The sequence below is a fragment of the Dendropsophus ebraccatus genome, chromosome 12, assembly GCF_027789765.1.
Source record: "Dendropsophus ebraccatus isolate aDenEbr1 chromosome 12, aDenEbr1.pat, whole genome shotgun sequence".
NCBI lineage: Eukaryota > Metazoa > Chordata > Amphibia > Anura > Hylidae > Dendropsophus > Dendropsophus ebraccatus.
This window is the reverse complement of record NC_091465.1, coordinates 55,983,249-56,001,657: the sequence shown is the minus strand read 5'-3', so window position 1 is coordinate 56,001,657 and position 18,409 is coordinate 55,983,249. Positions and strand designations below refer to the sequence as shown.

At 46.2% G+C, this 18,409-nt stretch overlaps 1 protein-coding gene across 6 annotated transcripts in view; it reads right to left on the bottom strand.

Annotated features, from left to right (window-relative positions):
* The window catches only part of TMEM25 (transmembrane protein 25), a 267,147-nt gene that overhangs the window by 100,787 nt on the left and 147,951 nt on the right, over positions 1–18,409 (bottom strand). For 3 of the 6 annotated variants that reach the window (XM_069947901.1, XM_069947902.1, XM_069947903.1), the window contains one exon: positions 6,636–6,869. In XM_069947901.1, the coding sequence (XP_069804002.1) occupies positions 6,636–6,869 (234 nt within the window). Of the gene's footprint in view, positions 1–6,635; positions 6,870–9,812; positions 9,865–10,266; positions 10,348–13,890; positions 13,953–18,409 lie in introns of those variants that run through there. The other 3 variants (XM_069947906.1, XM_069947905.1, XM_069947904.1) reach the window with 3 other exon arrangements.

Genomic DNA, 18,409 nt, shown 5'->3' with positions numbered 1-18,409 from the left:
TCCTACAAATGACAATTAATCTAAATGGACAGCAGCTAGACAAGCTTTTGAAATTGCACAGGAAAAACTCAATGCTATATATAGAGATCAATACATACCCCGTTTATTCCGCTATGGTAATAAGTCAGGAAAAATGTTAGCTAACCTTTCTAGAGTCATTAAGTCTACCTTCTCTTGATTCTCTCAACGCCCCAGTCACATTGGAGGAAATTACTGTCACTATCTCTACACTTAAAAATAACAAAGCTCCAGGCCCTGACGGCTATAGTGCGGAATTTTATAAACCTACAGTATGTCTTCTGTCATCTCCCCCACCCTTCTTTCTACTTTCCAAACTATCCTGACTGACCATCACCTGCTCCCCTCGGGAGATCCTGCATATATCAAAATACTACATAAACAGGGGAAGGATCCGACATCGCCTAATTCTTACAGGCCAATCTCTTTAATAACTTTAGACCTAAAATTGTTGACAAAGATTATGACCAATAGATTGGCAGACATCCTACCCTCACTAATAGGCAGCCATCAAGTTGGCTTTATAAAAGGACGTTCTGGTGTCACTAATATAATAACGGTACTAGCGGCCCAGTCTGGTGTCCAATCTGGGGGTCGTTCCAGCCACTCTCCAGGTCTGTTGGCAATTGACACCGAAAGTTGTTGTGACTTTCCAATACCCACATGATGCAGAGTCCTTGTGAAAGAGTCAAGTCTGTTATATGCAGTGAAGAACTTATTGTCTGATCACTCAATGTCACAGGGAGATGTAGGAGTGACAGGAGACTAGTTAGGTTCGAGACGGAGATTGGTTCTACCTTTAAGGCCAGTCCTACGGTAAAGGGACCTAGAGCAGGTTGGCTACATCTGTAGTCAAGATTAGGGACAAGTCTCAGGGACAGGAGTGAAAAGACAATGTTTGGTTAATTCGATAAAATCCGGAGAGGTATTTGTCATATATATATATATATATATATATATATATATTGGTTTGGGTATTGATAATAGCTTTGATTTATTTTGTTGTAACTAAGCTGTAAGTTGATGTATACTGTACACCCAATGTGCACATATCCACTTCTTTTTAGTCTTACACATTTTATTCCTTCTAATAGGTAAAAACATAAAAAACTGTTGTTTCAAGCATCTGCTTCTCTTTTAATAAAAAGTATTTCCTTGTGTTGTTTCTGGCCTTTCCCCAACTTACCTCCCTTGTTCGTGTTCAGTTTTTATTAACACGCTTTGCCTCTTTCTACTGGTTATATGTACAATCAGCTTTATCTACCACCTGCTTACAGTGATGACTTTACTTTACTTTACTTTTACTTTTTAGACACAGAACTGCCGAGATGACACATTGTTTGGACACTTATCTAGTAAAGTTAAACCATTCTCCATGTTACAGACACTTCCAGGCACAACAACCCTTTGATATCTATTCATGAGCCAACCACTAACACCAACTGGATATTAAGCCCAATTCTCACTAACTTCTCTACAAACTCTTTATCATAAGGACTGTATCAAAGGCTTGAAGTGAATCAGGGGGATGGAGCTAACTTGATGCTTATAGATATTTTTCCAGGAGAAACAACAACGCATCTTCGAGGAACATCCAGATGTTGAAGAAGCAACTCCAACTATGTATGCCTAGTTCCCAGTCTCAGACGATTCCAAAGAAGCCAAAGGACAAAGAAGATGCGCTGCCACCCCCATAACTTCCATACTAGACATATTAGAATTTGACTTTGATTTATATAAGCCCCTTAAGATGTAGCCTATCTGCTTGAGATGGGATGTCCCCAAACACACACAAAATGAATGACACAACACCAAAAATTACTTGCTGTTATTTTAGTAATATGAAATGTAATCACACAAGTCTTTAAAGCAAATTGCATATACATCACCACGGTGCACGGAATATATTTCGGCGTGAGAGAGGCACTTGTAATCTACACCCACTCAGGGCTAGAGGATACAGCTCCACATTGAAGGACACCAGCTGCACATCAAGGATAGGGGGTTGGACAACGTCCACACGTCTGCGACGTTTCGAGGTACACACCCTCTTTCTCAAGCATGCAGTGATATCACCCACCACCAAATAAAAGACTAGGAAGTCCCGCAAGAGTTCCTCCCTGACTAATCAAGGAGAAACACAAATTAGCTGTTTAACATAGTACGACGGTGAACACAATTGCAAAAAATACATATATTGCATATCTAGTCCCATATATTGCACATTTGATCGTATTGCACTAAATCTTGTTGCATATCTGCATACCATAATTATTGCACATCAACATATTGCACTATATAGTTAAATGTAAAACCGCTGTCTAAGATAAGTGTTTCAAATCATACTTGGACACGCTACTCTAGGAATACATTAAAATTACACACTTTGTTCATGCCTTTTGGATATACTGTTCCCAATGGATCCAAAACACTTCCCTTTGTAATAATCTCCTACGGATTTCAATATCATTATCGCCATAGATTTCTTCAAGTATCATCCAACGAAGCTCGCTGACATTACGTTTATGTTCGATAAAGTGTTTTACCACGCCGGTCTCTCCAAATCTGTTCTCACAGTCCCCCATTCCTTTTTGCAAACCTTTTCTAATTGCCGCACGATGTTCGCTCAGTCTGACCTTTGCGCTACGGGAAGTCTGCCCTACATAGCATAGTCCACATGGGCATTTTAATAAGTACACAACCCCCACGCTGTCACATGAATACCATCCTCTGATTTTAAAAGTGTTACCTTTCCATGGGTGTGTTACAACATCACTTTTAATGATGGAACTGCAATTTTGACATTTTCTGCACGGGTAAGTCCCTTTCTTACTGGTTCCTAAAAACCGCTGCCTAGATGTTTTTTTTCTTTCTAATATCTGCTCTAATCAAATGATTCTCAATACTTTTACCTTTTTTGTACACAAATTTGGGGGGTATTTTTAAAAAGTCACCCATATTTAGAGTCGTGTCTTAGTGTCTTCCAATGTTTTCTTATCATTTTTATCAATTTTCTTATCATATCGGAATGTTTATCATATGTGGAAATGAATAATAATTAATTTTGTTCTTTTTTTCTTTGGTATATTAAGGTTTTCTCTTTTAATCCGACCCACTTCTTCTGCTACTCTTTCCAATTCTCCTAATTGGAAAGAGTAGCAGAAGTGGGTCGGATTAAAAGAGAAAACCTTAAAGGACAAGTGCCATGAAAAACTTTTTCCCAGTAATTGAAGCACATTATAAAGTTACATAACTCTGTAATATGCTTCAATCACCTATCTGCCTCCCTTTCCTGTCTTTTCCCCCCTCCACCCCCCACCAGGAAGTGTCCTAACTCACACAAACCTAATTACTGTCGTCACCGTCACCAAGCTCTTCTCTCAGCTCCTTCTCCTGTTACAGCAGCCCCCCCTCCCCTGCCTTGTCAGGTGGCTCAGCTTGCTTAGCTCCTATTGGCTGAACAACTGCAAGCCATCACTTGGACTGGGGGGGGGGGGGTTGCTGTAACAGGACCTAGAGCAGCCTCACAAGAAGGAGCTGCCTGGTGACGGTAATGGCAGTAATTAGGTCTGTGTGACTTAGGAAATTTCCTGGTGGGGGGTGGAGGGGGGAAAAGACAGGGAAGGGAGGCAGATAGGTGACTGAAGCATATTACAGAGTTATATAACTTTGTAATGTGCTTCAATTACTGGGAAAAAGTTTTTCATGGCACTTGTCCTTTAATATATCAAAGAAAAAAGAACAGAATGAATTATTATTTATTTCCACATATGATAAACATTCAGATATGATAAGAAAAGTGATTTGTAAACATTGGAAGACACTAAAAGTATTGCGAATCATTTGATTAGAGCAGATATTAGAAAGAAAAAAAAAACATTTAGGCAGCGGTTTTTAGGAACCAGTAAGAAAGGGACTTACTTGTGCAGAAAATGTCAAAATTGCAGTTCCATCATTAAAAGTGATGTTGTAACACACCCATGGAAAGGTAACACTTTTAAAATCAGAGGATGGTATTCATGTGACAGCGTGGGGGTTGTGTACTTATTAAAATGCCCATGTGGACTATGCTATGTAGGGCAGACTTCCTGTAGCGCAAAGGTCAGACTGAGCGAACATCGTGCGGCAATTAGAAGAGGTTTGCAAAAAGGAATGGGGGACTGTGAGAACAGATTTGGAGAGACCGGCGTGGTAAAACACTTTATCTAACAAAAACGTAATGTGAGCGAGCTTCGTTAGATGATACTTGAAGAAATCTATGGCGATAATGATATTGAAATCCGTAGGAGATTATTACAAAGGGAAGTGTTTTGGATCCAGACATTGGGAACAGTATATCCAAAAGGCATGAACGAAGTATGTAATTTTAATGTATTCCTAGAGTAGCGTGTCCAAGTATGATTTGAAACACTTAGACAGCGGTTTTACATTTAACTATATAGTGCAATATGTTGATGTGCAATAATTATGGTATGCAGATATGCAACAAAATTTAGTGCAATACGATCAAATGTGCAATATATGGGACTAGATATGCAATATATGTATTTTTTGCAATTGATGTTATGTTCACCGTTGTACTATGTTGAGAAAGAGGGCGTGTACCTCGAAACGTCGCAGACGTGTGGACGTTGTTCAACCCCCTATCCGTGATGTGCAGCTGGTGTCCTTCAATGTGGAGCTGTATCCTCTAGCCCTGAGTGGGCGAAGATTACAAGTGCCTCTCTCACGCTGAAATATATTCCGTGCACCGTGGTGATGTATATGCAATTTGCTTAAAAGACTTGTGTGATTACATTTCATATTACTAAAATAACAGCAAGTAATATTTGGTGTTGTGTCATTAATTTTTGGATACAAGTCTGGATTGACAAGCCCCAGTACACACACCGCAGTGAGAGTGGCTGCAGCATGGCTGATTAGCCCGATTAGCCTATTTATATTGAACACACACACACACACACAGAAACAGATTATTAGCCTTTTGACCTAGCAATAAAGGTCTTCTGCTTTTGTTAATGGCTTCAAGGGGGATTACCTACAAGGGGGGGTACCTACAAGGGGAAAACAATCTCAATCTGGTGGAGTCTCCTACACCTCTTCCCTGCTCAGATGTCCTTGTATAGTGGTAGGTATCCCCACCTGTCACACGGGAGACCGGGATTCCAATGTTTTTAGGGGGCCCTGTGAAGGTGGCCATGAAGGGGTTATTACTTTGGGTAAAAACATTGTAATCCTTAAAATGGTTTTAGCCTTGTAACTGCTTCTAGAAGGAGAGGAATGCTGGCAGCATGCCGATGAGAAAATCACCATGAACCTACATCGTAGTCATAACATGGACACAAGAATATAAACAATATATATGGTAAACATCATGTTGTGCCAGCCTGACTGCGCAGTACAGAAAGCAAATGACCATTTATGGACTGACCAATCAGAGTGTGACATGTATGTCTTGTGACTTGAAACCTCACCTGTATTAAAAGCTTATATATATTTCTTTTGAAACCAAATAAAGAGTGAGTGCGCACTTCTAAACTCAGCTGAGTGAGGAGGCTATACTATCTTTTTGCCTGGTGTCATATCCTCATCGCTAGTGCTCAGCTTACTTAATTTGGACAGGGATAGTCACTTGGGAACAAGGGAGATGAAAAGCAAATCTCACCTTGACAAAACAATACTTTAATAGAAATTATCGCTGGACTTCCCCTTTAAATTATGGGGTGTTTTGATGCAGTATTAGGACCTCAGTATGCAGCTGGTGTTCAGTTGCATTTTATGTTTGTTTTTTTGTTAGGTCACATGAAATATTTTACCTTATTAAAAACAATTGTAGTAAAAAAAAAAAAATCCAACTTCATCTACCTGCTAAGGCCACCTGAGCTTACTTCATTAAACGTATACTCCTGGAAGGACAATTACTTATTTTTTTAATATATAAAATGTAATAAAAAATCTGCATTCCTGGCATTTTTTACCGCTTTTTGTTCACACCGTGAACCGTGTGGGAATATTATGGTTTTATTTTTCTAGATCAGGCAATTACGCACATTATGGTATATAATACGTTTATTTATTTTATTATTTTATGTGTATTATTATCAAAATGGGAAAGGGGGTGATTTAAACGTTTATTGGGGGAGGGGCTATGCGGCATTTTTTAAAAACATTTATTCATTTTCTTTACACTTTTGAAGTCTCCTTAGGGGACTTTTACATTGATTACATACACTGAGCCCTGCTATGTAGTAGCATAGCAGGGATCAGTGTTATTGGCGATCTTCTGGCAGACTATTGGAAGAGTGAAGACCTGACTGCACGGAGGAAGGTAAGAGACCTCCGGCAGTCAGGCCATAAAATTGTCCGATCGGTAAGTGATGCAGAGTTTAAGGGGTTAACCCTTCCAACATTACAAGGAAGGTACAATGTTACAGTTAAAGCCTGCCAGGGACTTGTTTACATCAGTCTCAGAAAGGAGGGGAGAGGAAGGGGAGATGGAAAGAAAAGCTCAGACACATGGTTTGTGTTGTGCAGGAGTGGGTCACCAGGCCCCCTTATGCTGTGGCCTCGCAGCAGCCGCTATGGTGGTTGCAAAGCCCCTGACCACTGGTACTCACAATGAATGCTCAGAAGTTCTTCATCTTTTCCTTTGGTATCATTACAATTTTCTCCAACAATCTCTGCAAGAGACAGACTGCTGGTACTTCCAGGGAATACTGGTAGCATAAACAAAGGTTCTCTACTATGCCCTGCCTCCTGCTTTACACCATTCAAGTACCAGCTGAGGGATGTGCCACTGGATTCACAGGACATGCCGTGAACTTCATTTTTTAAAACTGGCTTTCCAAAAACTGAAAAGAAAAAAAAAGAGATTTCTGTAAGACAAAAGCAAGTGGTCCCTTAAGTTACAATATTAAGTGATTTAAGGGCTAAAATGTTGTAACTGTTGCGTCTAAAGACCAGAACTCTAAGGGAAAAACTGCTCTAAAGCCCCCAAATAGCAGTCCAAAATAAGAAAACATGATACAACAAGATACAACAAGTCCTTACATACAACAGTCAGAAAGAGCAACTGGAAACTGGAAATGACGATAGGACATTTTTTAAGGTGGTGTACAGTTCACACAGGGTACCAGAAAAATAAAGTGGAACCACCCTCACCTGGCTGCTAAATGAAGTCCGTTATTTTAGACTTAAAATGACGGACGTCATTTTAAACAGAGCTGAAAAAATGTTGTGTGAACATAGCCCAAAGCTGCATAGTATTTAAATTGTAGTACTGTACTATAATATAGGGAGTTGCTACTAGACAGCCAATCAGTGCATGCACTTCAGTAATACAGGGTTTTACCTGCAAAATGCAAACTTCTATTGGTCCGATTATCCAGCCATTCACACATACTGGAGATCCGGGCTGTCTATAGTATTATATGTTGAGTATGGTTTTAGGTTACAGTGGACCAGTGTCGGACTGGGCCAACGGGGGGGCGGGGAAACCCCCGGTGGGCCCCGACCCCCCGATGGGCCCCTGAGGTGTCCTGACAAAGGTCCGGGTGGCTCAAGCAGTTTTCCCCCTTCCCCCGGACCTCACTGAGCACAGCCACGCCACTCCCCCCCGCCTCCTCCTCCTCCCTCCTTCCCCCAGACCTCAGTGAGCACAGCCACTCCGCCCCCCTCCTCCCTCCTTCCCCCGGACCTCACAGAGCACAGCCACTCCACTTCCTCCTCCTCCTCCCTCTTCCATGCGGTCCCGTTCCTCACTCAGCAGCGCTGGATGTGATCTCCTCAGCCGGCGCGATGCGATGACGTCATCACGCGTGCCAGAGGATCCATCCCTGCGGTGCAAAGAAGAGAGAACACAGCTAGAAGAGAGAAGACCCGTCCCTTGGCCGGATTACGTGAGTATGACTATGGGGCACAGCAGGGGGCATATATACTATGGGGCAGAGCAGGGGGCATATATACTATGGGGCAGAGCAGGGGGCATATACACTATGGGGCAGAGCAGGGGGCATATACTATGGGGCAGAGCAGGGGGCATATACTATGCGACATATACTATTGGGGCAGAGCAGGGGGCATATATTATGGGGCAGAGAAGGGGGCATATACTATGCGACATATACTATTGGGGCAGAGCAGGGGGCATATACTATTGGGGCAGAGCAGAGGGCATATACTATTGGGGCAGAGCAGAGGGCATATACTATTGGGGCAGAGCAGAGGGCATATACTATTGGGCCAGAGCAGGGGGTATATACTATTGGGGCAGAGCAGAGGGCATATACTATGGGGCAGAGCAGGGGGGCATTACTATGGGGTCAGGGGGCATTACTATGGGGGCAGGGGACATTAATATGAGGGCAGGGGAAATTAATATGAGGGCAGGGGAAATCACTATGAGGGAAGGGCAGGTTACACACATACCTCCTTACTTTACTGCACATGACACCAGGTAGTGGAATTACTACTGTATGGGAGTCTATGGGTGGGGAAAAGGGAAGGAAGTTGTTGGAAATGTGCGGAGCCTAAGATGTCTGTCTGACAGGTTCTGAAGAGAAGAATTGTAGCAAGAGGAACTCATCATGGAGGCCGGGGCCGGATGGAGAGGAAATGAAGAGTAATCTCCTCAGATCAAAGAAGACGTCACCTGTGAGTCACTGAATTAGTTTTTTTTTTGTATTTTGTAGAACTTTATTTTGTAAGTGTGCCCCGATGTATAAAGGTTAGGAAACATTGCCATATGCCATAATACACACATAGAAACTTTCCTATACAGGGTGGGCCCCTAGAGTCAGTTTCCCTGGTGGGCCCAAGGTACCCCAGTCCGACACTGCAGTGGACAGAGGTGAGATGAGTACATATGCTCATCTATTTCTCCCTGCACAATGACCTCTGCACATGCAACAAAGCATGCCTAGAGAACTCGCCCTCGGTAGTCAATGAGTGAGTTTAATGAGTTTTAAATAATAAAGCCATTTTTCAGCAGTATACAGCCTAATTCACGCTTATAGGATATTAGGCTATGTTTTTTTTGGTGTTCAAGGCCAAATAATTTCATAATGCTGATTGCTATTTGTACAATAACAGCCATCTTTATGAACTAATGGCCAATATTTAGCCTTAAACAGCCAGAAAAAGATGTGGGAACATAGCCATACACTGTACATTGGATTATACTAATTTGGGGAGAATTTTCAAGGATGCTCTCCCTGTCTTGCTTACCTCAGGTGTGGCCTCTTCCTGCTCCAGATTTATCATTTATTACACCACTGCAAGCGGGCGTAAATCCCAAGCAAGTGTAGATTTGTTTCACAATGCCTGCATCACAAGGGCGGATTAACTTTACCATAGACCCCGGGCTGTTCACCAAGCCTGGGCCCCCCATCCCACAGTAACAATGGCAGCACTAGCGTTGTGCTCATAGTACAAGATAGAAAATGATGATTCCCTGATTTTTGAAAAATTGTGGTAAAAAGAACAGCAATTTTTTGCAAATCATGGCAGAACTGTAGCGAGGAGACAATACACCACTGAAAGTATAAATCTGTTTGGGTGGCCATGGGCCCCCCAGGACCTCAGGGCCCCAGGTTACTGCCCGAAATGGACCTATTATAATCCACTACTGCTGCACCACGGGGGCCAGACTTTATTTAAGAAATGTCTCTCCTTATGCCAATATGGGTTGTATTTACAAACGCATGTTGTTTTTGTATAGATTTTTTTTTTTGAGTACATCCACATTTTAGAAGTTACTAAAAATAAAAAAAACATAGTTCATTCTTAAAGGGTACCTGCCAGCACAGCCACTGCCAGAACAGCAGCAAAGTTGATGCTTAATCTGGAAGTTTGGTATCCATGGTTACCAACCACGCATGACAGAAATGTGTGCAACCTCCATTCTGATCCAACCAATCAGACTCCACTTCTCATTTTTCAAAGAATCTATGAGGAATGAAAGGTGGAATCTGATTGGTTGCTAGGGGCAACTGAGCCAGTTTCACTTTACAAATCTCCCCCTTGGGGTTTATTTGGTTCAGAATACATCATGATACATGGAATCCTTGCTGATCTGTTGATTTACACTCTGGCAGTTATTAGTAGATATTGATAGTTGCTGAACCTAGGAAAGGATAATATTATCTTGCTCTATTTTATATTGATCTTTTTTGTCTGCACACATGGTTGATCGATGAGAAATACAGTCAGAATCCTAACAGATGAAACTTGTCATTCATGACCACCTACAGTGGCGTAGCTATAGGGGTCGCAACGGTCGCCATGCCAACCGGGCCCCTAGCTACAGGGGGCCCGCTGGGCTCTCTCGCCACTTCCTGCCTTTCTGCAGTCCTCCCGAATCAGCTGTCATAATGGCAGCCAATTAGGGAGAACTGCACTGAGCCAGGCTGCCTAACGCTGCAGTGTGGGGTCCTAAGTCCTCCCCATAACCTGCTTCGTGCTGCACTCTGCAGTTCGTGCAGGGGGAAGGGGCAGGAGAGCATGGTCCGGCACCAGGAGAAAGAGGAAGCAGGAGGAGGGAGGCATGGAGCTGCTGATAAAGTTTCCTCATTTAAGTGTCTGTGTACTGAGTGTGTGTGTGTGTTTGTGCTGAGTGTGGCTGTCTGTGCTGAGTGTGGCTGTCTGTTCTGAGTGTGGCTGTCTGTTCTGAGTGTGGCTGTGTGGTGAGTGTGGCTGTCTTTGCTGAGTGTGGCTGTCTTTGCTGAGTGTGGCTGTGTGCTGAGTGTGGCTGTGTGCTGTGTGTGTTGAGAGTGTTTGTGTGCGCTGAGTGTGTGCTGTGTGCGCTGAGTGTGTCTGTGTGCACTGAGTGTGTCTGTGTGCACTGAGTGTGTGTCTGTGCGCAGTGCTCTCATTCGAAGGGATGGGGGGGCACGAAGCTAAAATTTTGCACCAGGGCCCATCAGCCTTTCCTGCTGCACTCTGCAGTCCGTGCAGGGGGGAGGGGCAGGAGAGCATGGTCCGGCACCAGGAGAAAGAGGAAGCAGGAGGAGGGGGGCATGGAGCTGCTGATAAAGTTTCCTCATTTAAGTGTCTGTGTACTGAGTGTGTGTTTGTGTCTGTGCTGAGTGTGGCCGTCTGTGCTGAGTGTGGCCGTCTGTGCTGAGAGTGTTTGTGTGCGCTAAGTGTGTCTGTGTGCACTGAGTGTGTGTCTGTGCGCTGTGCGTGCGCTGAGTTTGACTGTGCGTCTGTGTGTGACTGCGCTCATTCGAAGGGATGGGGGGGCCCGAAGCTAAAATTTTGCACCAGGGCCCATCAGCCTTTAGCTACGCCCCTGACCACCTAGGATGCTCCCGAATGTCCAGATTTGGCACTGTGAGCACTCCTCAGAACTGAAATACAGAGCTTTTATAGACAGGGAGAGGACTCCTCATCCCACCATTCTGCCTCCGGCCATAAGAGTCCGCTCTCTTCCCCAGCATTCTGGCGTACGAGTGACATCCGCTCACAGAAGGGAGATGCAGGACGCTGTAGGAAGGAGACGCAGGATGCTGCAGTAGTTTTTTTTTTTTTTTTTACCCTACTCAGGGATGTCTGCATATGGGGGGGGGGGGGGGGGACTCTACCCAACAAGGGATGCTTACATTGTGGGAAAGGGGTTCATTTACAGGGGGGAGGGGGTAACTACCTAGGGGGGGGAAGAGTACATGGGGGGGGGGCTAACTTGCAGGAGAAGATTAAAACCTAGGGGAGGGGGGGGGGGGTAACTACCAGAGAAAGATTAGTACATAGGAGGAAGCAGTAACGTAATTTGGTGGGGGCAGAGGGGGCGGTGGCTCCCGGGCCCACACAGGCAGGGGGCCCATTGAAGATTTTTCCAGTTAATGTTGTCCGCAAAAGCTATTGCTGTTGCAGACAGACCTAAGAAATATCTATTGGCTGTAGGTGGCCCCTGGCCAGCAACCAGTGCTTCTGGGGCGCTTATACGGCTACCAAATGTTGTGTCTGGCCATTTAGATGTATGCGCTTGTATGCGAGGAGAACATACAGTTGAATGCAACAGGGTTATTGACAAGGCGAAGAGAGCATTGGCTCTCCACCCTGCCAATCACTGCTGTGGCCACAAGATGTCGTTCCCTCCCTTAGAGCTGTGGGACATGAGTGATGTCACTCCTGCACTCACAGAGCGGGGAGAGAGTTGACATGAAAAGACTACAGTACTGAAAACCGCACAGCAGGTGAGTATGGCTTTTCCCCCCTTAGTTATAGAGGAGGAGACCTATGTGGGTGGGGCTTACTCCTGGGAAGGATGTTATCTATGGGGGTTGGGGTATGGGATGTGCTTGCTAATTGAAAAGGGGGTACTTAATTTAGAGGCACAGTTCACTCACAGTGGTGGTGTTGGTGGTGGGGGCTGTCTAACCACCAGGAGGATTACCGGGAAGATTAATGCTGGGGGAGGGGGTTGCTGCATAGGGAATACATACCGGGGGGATAACCTACAAGAGATGGTGGTGGAGGGGATGCCTACATGGAGGTTACTACCTTTAGGGGGGAGGGGGGATTGCCTGCACAGAGAGGTCTAAATACTAGATAGATGCACAGAGGGGAGTCTATTTTCTATGAGGGCACAGACGGCCCTAAATACTATTACATGGAAACAGAAGGAAATAATTACTATATTGGGGCACAGGAGGCCTAACTACTATGTGGAGGCACAAAGAAGCTAATTTCAATATAAAGGTACAGAGGGGCCTGACTACTATATGGGGGTGCACATGGAGGGTCTGTCTTCTATATGGAGGAACAAGGGGGCATAATGTACTGTGTTAGGGTATAGATAGTGGCCTTTTTACTACATGAGTGCATAGAGGGACCCTGTGAACTATATGAGGCTAACATTGGGTCTAAATACTACATGGGGGGCATAAATTGTCTGTTCTTATATACCCTGTACACCAGTCATGTCAAACTCTGGCCCACGGGCCAAAACTGGCCCGTGTTGCCGTTATTTTTGGTCCGCCATGCTTTTCCATTGCTGTGTTAAATTTGTCCCACCTGATGTTGCAGCAGATTATAATATGGGTGGTCCGTAGATTATAATAATTATAATTTTGGAGGGATAGCTACTTTTTAAGAGACTATTGGGAGAACTGGCTACTATATATTACACTATTAGGAGGGCTGGCTGCTATATAAGACACTATTGGGAGGGCTGGCTACTATATAAGACACTATTGGGAGGGCTGGCTACTATATAAGACATTATTCAGGGCTGGTTACTATATGGGGCACCATGGGGAGGGCTATCACTACTATGTAGGTCTCTAATAGTAGGCCTGGCTGTTATGTTGGGCACTATTAGGGGTGGCTACTACATGGGGCACAATTATGGGATTACCTACTGCTTGAGGGATATAATGGGTAACTTTCACGTGGGGAAAATTACTTTAGGATAGGCAGTGCCAGGAACGCCGCATGCTGCTCTAACAGTGCCAGAAATGCTGCATGCGACATTGTCCAATTTTTTAATTTTGGCCGACTATGTATTTGACACCCCTGCTGTACAGCATGATTATCAGTGCTGATTTCCTCTACATTTTTAATGCATTGTCATGTATTGTTTGTATGAATTAATAAAGTATATATTCAATTTAGTTTGGCTTTTTTGTATATAGTAGGACAGTAAAGGCGGTGGGTGCAGCTCACTATAATCTCCGGGGCAGAGGTCACAACTAGGCAATGACTACCCTGATCACTAAATATCAAACAGAGAATAACAGAAAGAAGCCTAGACCTCAAAGCTAGTGTAGGTATGCAGATGGGTAAAAATTGGTATGTGAAATGAAAATGGAAGAGAGAGAGAATCACACTGAAAAAAGCTGCCAGGAAAAAAAATATTAAAGTCTCCCTCACCTTCCAAATCATAGCAGATCCACTTCAGGCTGGGGCTTACATCAGGGGAAGGACTATGGAGGTAATCTCTTAATAGCTTTAACCCCTCTCCCCGGACAAAGAGTGCTGCATTTATGTGCCAACATCTCCCCTGCTGATTCCTTCATACTCCCTGCAGTCTCTGTCATTCCTTGTGTTTCCCATCCTCTCCATTCCTGCTATAATCTGCCTGCACTTACACTCAGCTATACACACTGCTGCTATAATGTGCCTGCACTTACACTCAGCCATTCAAACTGCTGTATATAAAGTTTTTGTCTCTGTCCTCCTACACAGCTCTGTGATTTTCACCTGTTCAATGCTGAACACACACCCTTCCCCATTGCTGTCACGTGACCACAAAGACCTCTGGCAGCAGCCCTGCTTCTCTATTCTAGCCTGTTGACCTACATTACTGCATTAATATACTGCATCTCCATTTTGTATCTACAAACTCCTGCTGTTTTTTTCAGGTCTATGCCCTATACTATATACTATACATTATACTCCACATGCTGATAGCTATGCAGTGTCCCAGAACATGCAGACTACTACTCCTATTATGGCCATTTCTCTTGCTGTGTCAATGCCTGTTCTGGTAAGTGTTTGCACTGCAACTGCTGCTGGTTTTCCCCTAGTATTCTCTAGTAATGTGCATTCTCATGTGTATTCTCATGTATTCCTGTGTATTATTGCATTGTACAGTGGTATGCAAGGCTGTTGATCACGTGACCTGTAACCATGGTTCCTCCAATGGCCGACTAGCTCTGGCCAGGAGCAACCATGTGACCTCCCACCTCCTGCTGACAAGAGAGTTCAGCCCCTGCTTTCAAGCAAGGAGGTTGTGTTGTTCTGTCCTCTCCCTCAGAAGAGTGACTGAGTCTGCTGCTGTATTCAAGTCTTCGGCTGTATCTGCCTGCTCAAGTGTCCGGAGTCTTCTCTCTCATCTGGGTGTCATTCCGTTATCTCTCCTCATCGCTGCAAGGATTCACAGCAAGTATTATTCCCAAGCTAATCCACCCAGCAACGCTATTTCTCTCATACTCCTACTCCCATCATCCGGCACGTATTCTCACAGCCTATGCAGCACCACTCCTGCTTTATTGGTCAAAGCCTGCTATATACCCGGTTGCATCCGGACAGAACTGTTGCTACTAGTTACCTCATCTATAATAAAACCGCTGTTACTGAACCCTGGCATTGGTGTCCACTAACTGGTGCCCTGACTAAGTGCAGCGAAGAATCGCATGCCCATCATCACCCGCAGATTCCACAGACCGGCCCTACAGCTGTGCTGCCCTCAGGCCTATACCGTGACAAGTATAACCCCTGCAGCTGCCCCGGTCATTGCCCGCTCATAACACCAGCACTGCGGAAGTGGCCCCCAGGGGCCAGGGCATCGCATTTGGCGTCACGAACAGGATCCGTACACCCCGCGGTGTTCATATTTGCTACCCCTCATCATCCTCAGAGACTTTGCTATTGCCGCGCTGCGGCCTGCTAAGAGGTCAAGTCAGCTGGTGACGCACTGTCTTCGCGCGCGCGCGCTCCGCTCAGGCTCCGCCCCGGCCCTGCAGTATCCAAGCCTCTGTTGCAGGAGGGAAGGAGATTGTGCCCGGACCGCAGGTAGTGTTGGTGCTGACTTCCGCCCTATCCCTCCCCGGCCCCGGACACCCTGCCTATCGGTGCCTGCTGTTCCCGCAAGCTCTCCTCGCCTCTGCTTTCTTCCAGGCGCTTTACACCAGAACCCCTCATCATGTCCACCGGCCATCACAGTGACTCTGACGGGTCCGGCAGTCCGCCGATGGCCCGGGCGCCACCCGCGGCTCCCGTTGCTATGGCTACCGCAGCGGTTCCGTTCTTCATTGGGCCCAACAACCTTCCCAGTTATAAAGGAGAACCCCACACGTTGGCTGATTTCAAGGAAAAAATTTCCCGCACCCTTGAACTTGTCTCACTCTCTCCCACTCAGCAGGTGCAGTTGCTGCTAGGACAACTGGAGGGTCCCGCTGCAGAGGAGGTGCGGTCATGGCCAGCTACGGAGAAAGCTAATGTACAACAGATCCTGGCCCGGCTGAGTAAAGAATTTGAGGTACAGTCACCCACGGAGGTCCGCCTTAAGTTTTATGACCGATGACAAAGGCCAGGTGAGACCCTCAGAGACTATGCACTAGCACTCCAATCTGCCTACCGGGCCCTGAGACAGGTTGATACCATAGACCCCTCGGCTGTGGAGAGTATGATCACTGACCGCTTCATAGAGGGGGTGGACTCTAGACTCATCCAGAGCCAATTGCGTATGCTAGCTGCCCAAAACCCTACAATGCCTTTCCTGGACTTCAAGACTCTGGCTCTGAGGGTGGTTGGCATTGACAATCCCTGTGCCGGCTGTACTCCAGGTTCAGATTGCCCGGACCCAGTGGGACCTATACCCTCACCTCCAGTGCCCACTATGGTTCCGCCGGTTTCCGCTATACAAGCTGCCCAACAGTCTATCCCGGCTAGCTCACCAGCGATCCCTGCTCTCCTTACGCAAGTGGTTGACTCTCTCTGCCAAGCCCTAAGGGGGCTACAAGGGGCCTATCCAACACCTCCACCACCAGCGGACCCCTGCCCTGAGTATTCAGTTCCCGATCGGCCTCCTCCACAGAGACTTAGATCCCCTGAGCGCCCCTATTGCCGCCACTGTAGGCGACATGGACACTACCGCTCTCAATGCTATCAGTTAAACGGGCTACCCCTGGGTCCGAGGGCCAACACCCAGGAGGTCGAGATCCAGGCCCGCAGGAAGCACAGTGGTTCTCAAGGTTCCTCTCACAATGCCCGCATGTGACTCTCTGGGTGGACGGAGTCCCCCTGGAGGCTCTGGTAGATACAGGTTCCCAGGTTACTACTATCCCGAGGCATGTGTTTGAAGAACATTGGGATCTGAGAACCCTAGGTCCAGTTGAGAAATACCGTCTGAAACTTATTGCTAGTAATGGTCGTCCTATTGTGCAACTAGGTTACTGGGAACCCACTGTCTGCATAGGGAAGCAAGAGCTAGCACGTCAGGGTATCATTGTTACTGAGGCTCAGGGAGATAGTGGGACCGTGGTATTAGGCATGAATATTATCCGTCATGTATTCACTGAAGTGTTGGATGCCTTGAATGCCTCTATGTCTTGTGCTTCTCCTCAGTACAGGCAAGCCGTCCAGAAGACCATTAAAGTGCTCACCGCTCAGCGGAAGTTTGCCAATCCTCGAGGAGAAATCTGCCGTGTCCGCACTAGAGATGCTCGTCCGATCACCATCCCAGCTAACAGTGAGTTCCTCATCTGGTGCAGGGTCCGTCCGGGCCTCAACAATGCTGACTATGTGGCCCTTCTGGATGCTATTGAAATTGAGGGGCAACCTCTTGTCAGGGCCGCTAGAAGCCTGGTGACCGTCTCCAATGGTCAGGTCCCTGTCCGTCTGGTGAACCTTGGAGACTCCCCAGCTGACCTACCCAAGTTCACCACCGTGGCCATGCTATACCAACTCGATCCTGAGGACATCGTCTGTGAGGAAACCATCGCCTATCAGAGATCCATCCGTGGCACTCAAAGGGACTCAAACAGGGCTCTCGCCCCTTGGTGGGACGAACTCCATATTGGCGATGCCAATACCCCACTTGAATACCTCCACGGCATCCTCAAGGTGGTCAAAAGGTATCACGAGGCCTTCAGCAAACACTCCCTCGATTTCGGAAAGACCAATCTGGTCCAGCATCGGATCAACACTGGGGACCATTTGCCTATCAAAGAGAAACATCGGCCAATCCCTCCTGTCAGCTATCAGCAGATCAAGAAACTGCTCAAGGAGATGAAAGACTCTAACGTTATCCAAGAAAGTCAGAGTCCGTGGGCTGCCCCTATTGTCCTCGTGAAAAAGAAAGACGGTAACATCCGGTTCTGCGTGGATTATAGGAAGATAAACACAATCACCCACAAGGATGCCTACCCTTTGCCCCGGATCGAAGAGTCTATTGCTGCTCTGGGGTCAGCCGCCTACTTCTCCACCTTGGACCTCACCAGTGGGTACTGGCAGGTGCCCATGGCACCCGAAGACCGTGAGAAGACGGCCTTCACCACCCCCATTGGGCTCTTTGAATTCACCAGCATGCCCTTCGGTCTGTGCAACGCCCCCGCTACCTTCCAGCGGTTGATGGAAAGGTGTCTCGGCCATCTCAACTTTCAGAGTGTCCTGCTCTACCTAGATGATGTGATTGTCTATTCACGTACCTACGAAGATCACGTCCATCATCTGGCTGAAGTATTCCAGGTTCTAATCGATCACGGCCTGAAAATTAAGCCTTCCAAGTGCCACCTTCTCAAACCCCAAGTGAACTATCTGGGGCATGTTGTGAGTGCTGAGGGGATACGACCCGATCCAGAGAAGATCTCGGCTGTGGAACACTGGGATACCCCTAAGACCGTCAAGGAGGTGAGAAGCTTTCTGGGATTTGCCGGCTATTACCGCC